At 47.3% G+C, this 14256-nt stretch overlaps 1 protein-coding gene across 1 annotated transcript in view; it reads left to right on the forward strand.

Moving 5' to 3' along the window:
- The first annotated feature begins 467 nt into the window (after positions 1-467).
- LOC143783175 (alanine aminotransferase 2-like) overlaps positions 468-14256 on the forward strand; it is an 88336-nt gene continuing 74547 nt past the window's right edge. The window contains exons 1-3 of the mRNA XM_077271566.1: positions 468-570; positions 1394-1479; positions 4037-4167. Coding sequence (XP_077127681.1) covers positions 4045-4167 — 123 coding nt within the window. The 5' untranslated portion in view covers positions 468-570; positions 1394-1479; positions 4037-4044. The remainder of the gene's footprint in view (positions 571-1393; positions 1480-4036; positions 4168-14256) is intronic.

Raw genomic sequence — 14256 nt, forward strand, 5'->3', positions numbered from 1 at the left:
CCCGCATTCTGTTTGTATGTAACCCCTTTTCATGTACAGCACCATGGAATCAATGGTGCTATAGAAATAATAATAATTCTCCAACCATATGTAGCGCAATGGGGTTGGTGCAGTGTGACAGACAGGCTGTAATAAGATTATGCTAACGTTCTATGGAGACCGATGACGTGGGTCAGATTGACGACAAACACGGTAGATCACAGTTCAAAAAGAAAAAAAAATATATATATATATCTATATATATATTGTAGGAAGATGAACTTCAGATGACTGCGGCTGTACAGATAAGCAAGCAATAAACAGTCTCAAGAATATGCAGATGTTAGTAGTACAGACCGAGGGTGCGAGCACAAGTCCAGCAATGCAGAATCCAGAGGTCAGAGCCTGGGCCGGCTCCTAGTGGGGGGGCAGACCGTAGCGGAGGTGGGTGCAAGCAGGTGTAGAGTAACAGAGTCTTTCCGGTGGTACGTAAATCCAGAAGCAAGCGGGGTATCCCGAGGAATAGAAGAAACAAGCTGGTTGCAAGTCCTTGAGCTTCGCAGCAAGTGAGGTACAAGATACACAAGCAAGGTATAGTGTGCAGAGTTCTTTTATATATGCAGCAGACAGGAAACAAGATGGCCCCCATGAGGTCAGCCACTCCATTTTGGGTAAGGGCCGAATCCGACAGAACTAAGGGCAAGAACAGACAATTACAGGTACGCAGTCCCAGTCCTTACACAGGCAGTGACCCAGGAAAGTTAAAAAACAAAGTCTCTTTTAATGGTCAGCGTACTCACAAACAGAAAGCAAAATAGTATCCTCCGGATCGCAGCCGGGAAACAAGATAATCCTCAAGCGGGACCAGTTGTCGTGGGCGACTGCACCACCGTGTACGCTGAGGGGTGCCAGGCCTGTTGGATCTGTGTTGCTTCACACAGCTCTGGAGAGCTTTCTGCTCTGTATGCTTGCAAACCAAACTGACCCACCCAACCCCCTGCTGCAGGGTTTTTACAAAGAACTTATGGCCGTCGGCCACATGGAAGACCTGTCTGGGAAGGAAGCAGACTGCCCCACTGCCATCCTGTAGTCCGGTTCAAAAATAAAAGCCCATGGCAGGTTTTCCTAAATCTGCCTTGGACAAATAGCTTGCCCAAAGCCAACACTCACTTTTATTTAGCATTGCAATCACAGCTATGCCTGGGCCTGCAATGCACTGCCGTGGCCTCAATATGCTTGTGTGCTCATCCTGGGGGACACATAGCGACCCTCGTAAATAACACCGGTCACTGCCTCACAGGTGACATCTGAGGTCACATGACAAATACCCTAAAATCTCGTATAGTTTAAGATTGAGCGACCTTTGACCTGTGCAGTTAATAAGTGACCCCTCCCCTGATTACACTATAACCAGATCACGGGGTCCCAGACGTCTCCGGGAAAGATTCCTCCAGGATCTGACAAATCACTTTGCGGCCAGAAGCAGACCCCGAAAGCCAGGTAATGTGGGGGGATGCAGGGGAAAGAAGGGGCAGCAGGCGGGAGGGATGATGAGGTGGTAGATGTATGTGACGTAGGGATGATGAGGTGGTAGATGTATGTGACGTAGGGATGATGGGGGTGGTAGATGTATGTGATGTAGGGATGATGGGGGTGGTAGATGTATGTGACGTGTGTATGATAATATTGGGATATCGGGTGTGTGATAATATTGGGGTGTCTGGTATTTGACAGTATTAGGGCATCAGGTGTGTGATAACATTGGGGTGTCAGATGTGTGATAATATTGGGGCGTCAGGTGTGTGATAACATTGGGGTGTCAGGTGTGTGATAGCATTAGGGTGTCAGGTATGTGATAACATTGGGGTGTTTGGTATGTGTCAGTATTAGGGGGTTGGGTGTGTGATAATATTGGGGTGTCGGGTGTGTGATAACTTTGGGGTGTTTGGTATGTGATAATATTGGGGCGTCAGGTGTGTGATAACATTGGGGTGTAAGGTGTGTGAACATATTGGGGTGTCAGGTGTGTGATAACATTGGGGCATTGGGTGTGTGATAACATTGGGGTGTCAGGTGTGTGATAACCTTGGGGCATTGGATGTGTGATAACATTGGGGCGTTGGGTGTGTGATAACACTGGGGTGTCAGGTGTGTGATAACATTGGGGCGTTGGGTGTGTGATAACATTGGGGCGTTGGGTGTGTGATAACACTGGGGTGTCAGGTGTGTGATAACCTTGGGGCATTGGATGTGTGATAACATTGGGGCGTTGGGTGTGTGATAACATTGGGGTGTCAGGTGTGTGAAAATATTGGGGTGTCAGGTGTGTTATAACATTGGGGCGTTGGGTGTGTGATAACATTGGGGCGTTGGGTGTGTGATAACATTGGGGTGTCAGGTGTGTGATAACATTGGGGCGTTGTCACGAATCACAGGGAGGATACCCTTATCATCCCCACCACTCAAACCAATATGTCATGAACCGGGGTTGTTTGGTTGCCACAATTCTTTCTGAAGGGGATTTATCTATATCCCACTTCCCAGATCCGGTTTGGAGCTTGCAGCTCTCTGGCACCCTCCTTACCGTCAGGTCAGATTAGGTACTGCACATAGGATAATTAGTTTCCAGAAAGGCTGCCTTACTTTGTTTTGGCTAATGGGCACACTGCAGCAAGGGCGATATAACAACTCTCACACAGGCGGGAACGATAATTATCAACACCGTCTGTTGCTACCAGGTTTCCCAAAAGCACAGAACAAATCCGCTGCCACCAGCTCCAATTTCATAATTAATAACGGGTCTGGAGCCAACACCAATTAGTAGCGTAATTCATTTCAGAGGACGTGACAGTACTTTATAGAGCAAGGAGAAACGAAGCTAATAATTTTATCTATTTTACTCCAAAAAGGTAGGCAGTGTTTACTAAAGTATGAAAAGATATTATAAAAGTAGTCAAGTATCGCATGTACAAACAATTACAAATAAAAAGGGATTAAAGTTGAAAATAACACAGTTCTCTCATATAATTTCAGATCATGGCAAACCATGTGGCTGGGGGAGGGGCAAACATCAGAGTGCATGGGAGCAGCTTGCTAAGCTGCTGTTAGCTCTTTTCCTGGGCAAAGACTGACTCATAACTGAGCAGGTTAAGATATGCCCTCTGGTCGTGACATCACTGAGTGGGCGGAGCTATGGAATGCACTCCTACTTTCTCAGAGGGACTCAGAGTTATGGAACATTCATATCGACCGTAGCTCCAGGATGCAACCTCGTATAGCGACAACGGAATTACCATTGACCTTGTTTTGTGACTAGCATTCTATTATGACCAAACATGACCTGGCTATGCACCGCGAGTAAGCAGTAATTAGTTTCTCGGATACCAAGGGTACAGGAAATTGGAAAACGCACTGGGTGATGGCCCGGCCGATGCAGAGGCCAAAAATGTATTTGTCCTGTTTCCAGACCTAAGCTGCGCGATTATATTGATCCAGGGAACTAGTCTGATTGCCGTATGTGGGGTCGGGAAGGAATTTTTTTCCCCATGGTGGAGCTTACTCTTACCACATGGGTTTTTTTTGCCTTCCCCTGGATCAACATGTTAGGGCATGTTAGGTTAGGCTATGGGTTGGACTAGATGGACTTAAAGTCTTCCTTCAACCTTAATAACTATGTTACTATGTTACTATGTTACTATGTTACTATATTCCAGTTTAAGAGAACAAAGGCAAGGCCCATGCGGTTTGAAAGTTTCTGTACCAGTTATAGCTGGTATCAGGCGGGAGGGGGGGATGAGGGGTTTAGAATTACATGCAGGCAAGTGTGAAGGAGAGCTTTCTAGGCAGTGTGAAGAGGGGGTGTCTGTGGGGAAAAACCACAGCTGCTGCGTGTGTCTCACTAGCAGAGAGATGCACCAGCTCAGTGTAGATTCATGACAGGCGTCAGGTGTGTGATAACATTGGGGTGTTTGGTATGTGATAATATTGGGGAGTCAGATGTTTGTGATGCGTGTGGTGTACGAATCTTGTTTCTTTCTCACCATTGTGGATCTTGCAGGACACAACATGATGCCCAAGAAGAAGTTGTTGACTTTGGAGTCAATTAATCAGAGCATTCGAGCTGCAAAGGTCCCGATCCTGGGATCCCTCGCGGTCCGTGCTTCCGAGATCCAGAGGGAAATTGTACAGGTAAAACAAACACATGATTACAATATAAGAAAATATCCCCACCACTCCACAACACAACATACTGGATCTCCTCCACAAAGAAACATACTGGATCTCCTCCACAACACAACATACTGGATCTCCTCCACAACACTACATACTGGATCTCCTCCACAACACAACACAGCATACTGGATCTCCTCCACAACACAACATACTGGATCTCCTCCACAAAACAACATACTGGATCTCCTCCACAATACAACATACTGGATCACCACAATACAACATACTGGATCTCCTCTACAATACAACATGCTAGATCATTTACACAACGCAACATGCTGGATCTCCTCCACAACACAACATACTAGATCATCTACACAACATAACATACTGGATCTCCTCCACAATACAATATACTGGATCACCTCCACAATACAATGTACTGGATCTCCTTTACAACACAACATACCGTCTCAGGAGTATGACATGGTGGCTCTTGGCTCTCAGTAACACCCCATGCAGAGCTCCCATTGAATGCTCCACCATCTGCCCTGTCTCAGGCTGCCTTGTCTCAAGAGTATGACATCGTGGTTCTTGGCTCTCAGTAGCGCTCCATGCAGAGCTCCCATCGGTCGCTCTACAGGCCTCTCTGTCCCAGGAGTTTGACACAACTCTTCGCTCTCAGTAACACTCTATGCAGAGGTCCCATTGGACACTCCACTGGACACCCCATCTCAGGAGTATAACATGGTAACTCTTGGCTCTCAGTAACAGTCCATGCAGTGCTCCTATTGAATGCGCCAATGGATGCCCCATCTCAGGAGTATGGCATGGTAGCTCTTTTCTCTCAGTAACGCTCCTTGCAGAGTTCCCATTGGACGCTCCACCAGCCTCCCCTTCTCAGGAGTATGACATGGTAACTCTTGGCTCTCAGTAACGCTCTATGCAGAGCTCCCATTGGACGCTCCACCGGCCGCCTTGTCTCAGGAGTATGACATGGTGGCTCTTGGTTCAGTAACGCTCCATGCAAAGCTCCCATCTGTCGCTCCACCGCATGCCCCGTCTCAGTAGAATGACATGGTAACTCTTGGCTCTCAGTAACTCCCCATGCAGAGCTCCCATTGAACGCTCCGCCAGCCGCCCCATCTCTGGTGTTTGGCATGGTGGCTCTTGGCTTTTAGTAATGCCCCATGCAGAGGTTCCATTGGACACTCCACTGGCCGCCCCTTCTCAGGAGTATGACATGGTGGCTCTTGGCTCTCAGTAACACTCCATGCAGAGCTCCCATTGGATGCTCCACTAGTCGCCCCGTCTCAGAGGTATGACATGGTAACTCTTGGTTCTCAGTAACGCCCCATGCAGAGCTCCAATTGAATGCTCCACCGGCCGCCATGTCTCAGGTGTTTGGCATGGTATCGCTTGGCTCTTAGTAACGCTCCTTGCAGAGCTCCCATTGGACACTCTACCGGCCGCCTTGTCTCAGGAGTATGATATGGTAGCTCTTGGCTCTCAGTAACGCTCCTTTCAGTGCTCCCATTGGACGCTCCTCCTTCCCCCCTGACTCATGAATATGACATGGTAGCTCTTGGCTCTTAGTAATGCTCCTTGCAGAGCTCCCATTGGAAGCTCCACTGACCCCCCCCCCCCCCCCCCCGTCTCAGAAGTTTGACATGGTGGCTCCTGGCTCTCAGTAACACTCCATGCAGAGTTCCCATTGGACGCTCCACCGGCCGCCCCGTCTCAGGAGTATGACATGGTAGCGCTTGGCTCTCAGGAATGCCCCATGCAGAGTTCCCATTGAACGCTCCACCGGCCGCCCATTCTCAGGAGTATGACATGGTAGCGTTTGGCGCTCCATAATGCCCCATGCAGAGCTCCTATTGAATGCTCCACCGGTCGCCCGTTCTCAGGAGTATGACATGGTAGCGTTTGGCGCTCCATAATGCCCCATGCAGAGCTCCCATTGAATGCTCCACCGGCCGCCCGTTCTCAGGAGTATGATATGGTAGCGTTTGGCGCTCCATAATGCCCCATGCAGAGCTCCTATTGAATGCTCCACCGGTCGCCCGTTCTCAGGAGTATGACATGGTAGCATTTGGCGCTCCATAATGCCCCATGCAGAGCTCCTATTGAATGCTCCACCGGCCGCCCATTCTCAGGAGTATGACATGGTAGAGTTTGGCGCTCCATAATGCCCCATGCAGAGCTCCCATTGAATGCTCCACCGGCCGCCCGTTCTCAGGAGTATGACATGGTAGAGTTTGGCGCTCCATAATGCCCCATGCAGAGCTCCCATTGAATGCTCCACCGGCCGCCCGTTCTCAGGAGTATGACATGGTAGCATTTGGCGCTCCATAATGCCCCATGCAGAGCTCCTATTGAATGCTCCACCGGCCGCCCATTCTCAGGAGTATGACATGGTAGAGTTTGGCGCTCCATAATGCCCCATGCAGAGCTCCTATTGAATGCTCCACCGGCCGCCCGTTCTCAGGAGTATGACATGGTAGCATTTGACGCTCAGTAATCTCCCATATAGAGCTCCCATTGAATGCTCCACCGGCCGCCCTGTCTCTGAAGTATGACATGGTGGCTCTTGGCTCTCAGGCCTTTCTCGGTGCACTCCCCATAACACACAGATTTCTTACATTTCACATGAGATCAGAAAATATTAGACCAAATATAAAACCTTGAAAAATCATAAAATATAGAACTAAGGAAAATCTTAACCTTCAATATAAATTTCATCCTCTTTTAAATGGTATAACCTCCACCACGGGGTTATTCTGTGTCCTCACCGGGGCTTCTGTCTCATGGGTGAAAATATAACAAAATATAGAACTGAGAAAAATAGTAATCTTCGATATAAATAAAATATTAGATCCCCGCATAATAAATGATGCAGGATCTCCCACACCACAAATATGAGATACTAGATCTTCTCTACAAAAAAAGGTACTAGATCTCCTCCATAATTTATAATACTAAATTTCCTCCACGATATAACATACTAGATCTCCTCCCACATAAGCTATTAAATCTCCCTCTTATTATAAGATACCGGATCTCCTCTCCAATATAATATTGTAAATCTCCCCTACAATATGATTTACTGGATCTTAATAAAACATAAGATACTGAATCTCCTGCAACAGAACTGTAACACCCCAGGTTCCTGGTTGCTACAGTGGCATTGCTTTCCTTATGGGGAGAGTGATGTCATGCTTGGAATCGAGGAAGGATCCCTTTTATCAGGTATTCACAAACATGCAACATGTTCTTACTCCAGGCCTGAAGGGGGAGCTCTGTTCCAGCTTGTGGGTGGCTCCCCTATATATATTCTGGCTGGAGGGAAAGTAGACAGTCTGCCAGAGACAGGGACTGAAGTCAGTTAGTCTGTCAGAGGGACAGAAGAGAGAGGAAAGGAGGGGCCCTGCAGCCATGTGAGGTGCTGCAGCTCCTGGAAAGGCGAGAGAGAAAAGGATGGAACAAGCTGTAGAGAGCGTGAAGGAGGAAAAGGAGCAAAGGAGAGTGAGGAGCTGGGGGTTAGCTGCGACTGGGCTACCTCCACGCTGAGAGCAGATACCGGTAGCCCAAAGACCGAGGTTGTGGGGGTAACTCTATGCCTCATGACAAAAACCGCGGGACAGCAGATTGCAAATTACCTGTCCAGCATAAACACCTGAAGACACAGTAACGCATAGAGCCTGGATCATGATAGAGATCCTGTAAAAAGGCTCTAGTTACCTGTCATGCGGGTTAGTGTCCTACCTAAAGAGGGACAGAGAGAACCTTGTGTGAGGCCTAAGGCAGCAAGGGACTACAACACCACAGCGCTAGAAGGAAGGCTTACAACCACACCTGATTAGGGGGATTGAAGAATCGCTTCCAAGCCGACCGGACCATACCAGCACCTGTGATCTGGTACCCTGGACTGTGGCTGCCTGAACTCTACAGTAAAAAGGTAAAGAGACTGCAACTCTGTGTCCTTCGTTTCCTGCTACACCATCTACCATCTGTCCCTACCACATCGAGAGCCCTGGGGACCCAACTTCACATGTGGGAAGCCATACCATCTCAGCTTCAGTACCATTGAGTCGCCCGTCAGGGCAGTGGGGTACTCGGTAGCGGGTCCAGTACTTAAAGGGGAATGTCACAGTGGTGGACCCGGTCCATGGCCCTGGGCGCCCATGTTAAAAGGAATGTCTTTAAAGGGGTTTTGAATAAAGTTTGCGTTCGTAACGCCACCTGTGGTATTCGGTCAGTAGGGACCGAGGCTCCTTAAAGGGGTCCTCTGGGGTGATGTTATGGTAGCTAGGATGGTATAACTTCCCACAGGTGAAGTAGGTCCCCAGGGCTCCCGGTGTATCGATGAGGATGGTGAGTGGTGCAGTAAAGAACTGAGGACACAGGTTTACAGTCTCTTTACCTGGTTTATTGAAGGCTTCAGGCAACTGCAGTCCAGGGCACCAGATCACAGGTACGGGCAGGGTCCGGCCGGCTTGGGAACAAGTTCAGAGTCCCCTTTACCAGGTGAAGATAAAACCTTCCTACCACCGCTTTGGTGTAGTCCCTTGCTGCCTGTGGCTTCTGACAAGATCCTCACAGTACTCTCTGTCCTCCATAAAGGTGGGACACTAACCCGTATGACAGGTGGCTCGAGCTTTTTTACAGAGTCTCTATCACAACCCGGGCTATTTGTGCCACTGTGCCTCCTGGGTGTTGGGGCGGACAGGTTACATGTAGTATAACTGTCCTGCCGGTTGGTTTCTGCTGTGCCTCCTAGAGTCCGACACAACCTTGGTCTTCCGGCTACCGGGAATCTGTGTTCTGCAGGGAGGTAGCCCAGTCACAGCTATCCTCCCCAGTTGTCACTCTCCTGTGCTTCACTCTTCTGCACGCTCTCTACAATCTGTTCTTTCCTTCTGTATTCTCTTTCTCCAGGAGCTGCAGCAACTCTGGCTGCACGGCCCTTTCAGTCCTTCCGACACTCACTGTCTGACTGCACTCTTCTCTGTCCTCCTGACAGACTCCTCTCTCCTCCACTGTCTGCTCCAGCCTACCCACTAACTTCCCCTCCAGCCAGAATATATGTCAAGGGCAGTGCCCCTGAAAACCGGGTTCAGAGCTCCCCCTTCTGGCCTGGAGTGTGAACATGTTGCATGTTTGTGTTTACCTGATAGAAGAGATCTTCCTTGCTTCCAAGCGTGACATCACTCTCCCCGTGAGGAAAGCAATGCCACTGTAACAACCAGGACCCTGGGGTGTTACACCATCACCCCCAGAGGACCCCTTTAAGCAGCGTCGGTCACCCCTGACCGAATACCACAGGTGGCATCACGAACATTTATTATTTCACAAACCCCTTTAAAGACCTTTCCCTTTTACATGGGCGCCCAGGGCCACGGACCGGGTCGCCACCGCCGTGACATATCCCTTTAAGTACCGGACCTGATACCGAGTACCCCATGGCCCTTGCGGGCATTCCAAAACATACGAGATCATCTCTCATAATAAAAGAGACTGGATCTCTCCCTCCTCAAAAAAAAGTAAGATAGTGTAACCCCTCTATACTGCAAGGGGTCCAATTGTTGGATCTCCAACAATATGAGATATCATATTGTTTACAATAGAAGACACTTGATCTCCTTCACAATATAAGATACTGGATCTCCGCTACAATAAACATGCTGAATCTCATCCACCATAAAGATACTAAATAATCTCCACAATATAAGATTCTGGATCACTGCATACAATATAACACAGTGGATCTCCTCCTACAATGTAATCTAAATCTCATCCACAATATAAGATACTGGATCTCCCCTACAATAAAACATGCTGAATCTCATCCAGCATAAAGATACTAAATATCCCCCACAATATAAGATATTGGATCACTTCACACACTATAACGTACTGGATCTCCTCCCACAATGTAATCTAAAAAGAGACTGGATCTCCTACCATAAAGATAATACTGGATCACCTTTCATAATACAGTAATGGATCTCCCCCTCCTCCCTTCTTCACCACCAAAAAACAGATGGAAGATAGTGGACTGCCTTCATTATATAAGTTACTGGATCTCCTTAATACAAGATCATGGATCTCCTTTACAAAATAACATACCAGATCTCCACCAACAATATAAAAAAATGGATCTACTTCATAATGAAAAGTACTTGATCTCCTCAATAATATCACTTATTAGATCACCTCACACAATATAAGATACTGGATTTCCTTCATAATACAATGTACTGCATGCTCTCTACCATATAAGATACTGGATCTCCTCCATCATTGCAAGAGACTGGATTTCTCACCAAAATGCTAGGTAATGGATCTCCTAATGTAAGTTACTGGATCTCCTCAACAATATAAGATAAATCTCCACAAACAATACAAAGGATCAGGAGATATTCATTACATGTGGAGGAATGACGATTCCAGTATCTAAATAGGAAAGTTAGAGCCATCAGACTGTGGAATCCCGACCACAAGAGGCAGTGATGGTCGACCCTATATCAGCATTCATAGGAGGCCTGGAGGCGTCTCACAACACACGGCAGTTTGGGTAATAAATGATCTAACCAGAACTGGTGGAGAAAGGGAGAACTCAATGGACCCCCTTCACTTTTCAGCCCCAGTAACTATGAAATAAAGATACTGGATCTCCACCACAATATGACATAATATAGAAAGGGGGGGAATGTAAAGGGAGGTCGGCTCACCCGACCTGGCAGGACTTGGATCACAATAAGGGATCACCGCACAGAGACGCCCAGGTCAGGGCTGCAACCCAATATACAAAAAGAGAATGAAAAAGTAGATAGCACTTCACATTCATTAGTTCCTTTTAAAAAAAACAAAAGCGTTTTGGCAAAGGTGCCGTGAACAAGGCTTGTGGCCGAAATGTGTTGGTTTTTGAGTTACATGTACTTTGCCGATATCATCTAATTTTATTTAAAAGGATCTAACACATTTCCCAACTGAACATAACATAATGGATCTCTGCACAATATAAGATCCTGGATCACATACCAGAATATTAGACACCGGATCTCTAACATCACTTAACGACACAGGATGAAAGGTTAAAACAAACATAGGCAAAAAAAGGAAGGAGTGAAAGTAACCCAATGGATCCTGTCCTGTTGGATTGATGGCTCCACAACACACCATGGTGAAACAAACAAATAGTAATTGTCATGGAAGAAAATGAAAACCCGTAAGACATGTCCCCCTCACATGGAGCAAATGGAGAATTGGGAAAATGACCTGTAACTGGGGAAGAGCTGACACTTCGACTTCCCTTGAAATAGGACTACACATGGAACATCTGGGATTAATTATAGCATGGGAAAGAGAAGCTAATTAAAACAACCTTTGAGCAGAGATCTCCTTCCGTGGACAGGTGATTAAATCAGGAAGGTGGATGAAAAATGGGGAAAGATTCCGGCACAACCATCCAGGGATAAAATGGATTCTTTATTCAAATGTACTTAAAACATTAAAAGGTGAGGCCTCGTACCTGACGTGTTTCAGGTGTATACGCACCCTTAGTCATAGGCTAAATCAGGATATCTGCTGGGGAAAACAGACGACGCTGAGATCTGTTTACGCAGAATAGGAGAAGTATGATCCAGGAAAGAAAACTGAACAATTGCAGCTAGACAGCCCGTCTTTTCTGTCCAGATAGGAATATTGGAGTTTGATCGATCCAATAATTATGTGAGATATATTTTCAGCGTCGTAGCAAAGTGACGGATGTGGCGCATTCACTCATATCACCTTGGCGTCACTAGAACACCTCTAACTTTATAACGGTCCAATAGATGATGCAAAATACTGCAGGTTTGATCACCATGAATAGGAGAAATCATGATAAAAAATATGACGACATATATCTCCCACCTGTGACCTCTGAGGCAAAGATAGCCTGTAAGTGGGGGATCTCATAGAATTCTAACAGACCTAGCCCATCCCACAACCAGCCCCCACATGAGCTCATCAAGAGCAGGTGAGTGGGTGCATCTTTGAGCTAATAAAAAGCAGAATTTGTGTCTGGGTCATTTTTTCAGTTCTTGGAAGACAGTTTGCTGTTGGTTCTTTCCATTTATTTTCCTCATTGGAGTGCTTTCCTCCCATAATCTCTGAGCCATTCCTGTGACATTAGGTTTAGTAATTTTCTTTTGTTATCCCTTTTTTATGTAATTGTATGTATTGTGTGGCTTGTTCCCATTTTGTATCATCCTTGTATATGTTTATAAACACTGCCTACTTTTCAGATTAAATATATAAAATGTAATATCTCTGGTCATCATGTTCTGTAAACCGCACCCTGAAACCATACACTACCTGTAAACGGTGTACAATCTTCCTGTATTAACAATTGGTGGTGGCAGCAAGTTGTTCCTTTTGTTATTGCAGAGCTGGCAGTGACCGCACAGGGGGTATATACAGTACAGACCATAAGTTTGGACACACCTTCTCATTTAAAGATTTTTCTGTATTTTCATGACTATGAAAATTGTACATTCACACTGAAGGCATCAAAATTATGAATTAACACATGTGGAATTATATGCTTAACAAAAGAGTGTGAAACAACTGAAATTATGTCTTATAGTCTAGGTTCTTCAAAGTAGCCAGCTTTTACTTTGATGACTTCTTTCCCCATGGAGCACCCCATGGGGCCGTGAAGTACTCGTAACCGGGTCCTTCGGTTCACAGGGGGATGTCACGGTGGCTGACCCAGTCCGTGGCCCTGGGACGTCCGTGTAAAAGGGAAAGGTCTTTAAAGGGGAAATGTTCGTGACGCCACCTGTGGTATTCGGTCAGGGTGACCGGCGCTGCTTAGGGGTCCGCTGGGGTGATGTTATGGCAGCTAGATGGTATACCTTCCCACAGATTAAGTATATCCCCAGGGCTTCCCAGTGTGTAGATGGTGAATGGTGAGAGGCGCAGTGAAGAACGAGGACACAAGGTTGCAGTCTCTTTACCTTTACTGAAGGCTTCAGCATCCACAGTCCAGAGCACCGGATCACAGGGCAGGCAGAGTCCGGTCGGTTTGGAGGCAAATCCAGAGTCCCCTTGTCCAGGTAGAAATCAGTAGCCTTCCTCTAGCACTGTGGTGTTGTAGTACGTTACTGCTAAGCTTCTCATAAGGTCCTCACAGATGTTGTAGATGTTATGTCTCTCTCTGTCCCCCAGATGGAGAGGACAAACCCGTATGACCAATGGCTTGAGGCGTTTTACAGGGACTCTATCATGCCCCAGCCTCTAAGTGGTGCCAACTTGCCTCCTTGGTATAGGGCGGGCAGGTAACGTGAAATTAGCTGTCCTGCCGGTCTCTGGAGCAAGGCATAAAGGACTGTTGCTCCCTCGGTGCTCCGGCTACCGGGATTCTGCGCCTCAGAAGGAGGCAGCCTGTGTAGGGCAGATCTCCTCTGATATCCACTCCTTTGCTACGACTTCTTCACCCTCTCTACAATACAGTTCTCCTTCAATGTCTCTTTCTAGAAGCTGCTGCACTCAGGGGAGGCACAGCTCCGTGTCCTTCTGTCTCGGCCTCTGACAGGATCCCACCCCTGTCAGTGACCAACTTAGGCTACGTTCACATTTGCGTTGTGCGCCGCTGCGTCGGCGACGCAACGCACAACGCAAACAAAAACGCAACAAAACGCACGCTAAAACGTTGCGTTTTGCGACGCATGCGTCCTTTTTCGCCGAAAGTTTGACGCAAAAAAAATGCAACTTGTTGCGTTCTCTGCGCCCAACGCTTGCGGCCATGCGTCGCAAAACGCAGCACAACGCACGTCCATGCGCCCCCATGTTAAATATAGGGGCGCATGACGCATGCGGCGAGGCTGCGGCGCCCAACGCTGCGGCGCCGAACGCTAATGTGAACGTAGACTAACTGAGCGAAGCTCAGCCAGCAACTGACTAACTTCCTATCTAGGCAACCAGTTTTACCTAAGTGTGAAGAGTGCCCTAATAAATAGGAGCAGAGCTCCCCCTGGTGGCCTGGAGTGCGAAATGTGTTGCATGTTTGTGATACCTGGATTCAGTTGTCCTTCTTTGCCTCCAAACGTAACA

The sequence above is a fragment of the Ranitomeya variabilis genome, chromosome 6 (assembly GCF_051348905.1).
Source record: "Ranitomeya variabilis isolate aRanVar5 chromosome 6, aRanVar5.hap1, whole genome shotgun sequence".
In the NCBI taxonomy this organism is placed as follows: Eukaryota; Metazoa; Chordata; class Amphibia; order Anura; family Dendrobatidae; genus Ranitomeya; species Ranitomeya variabilis.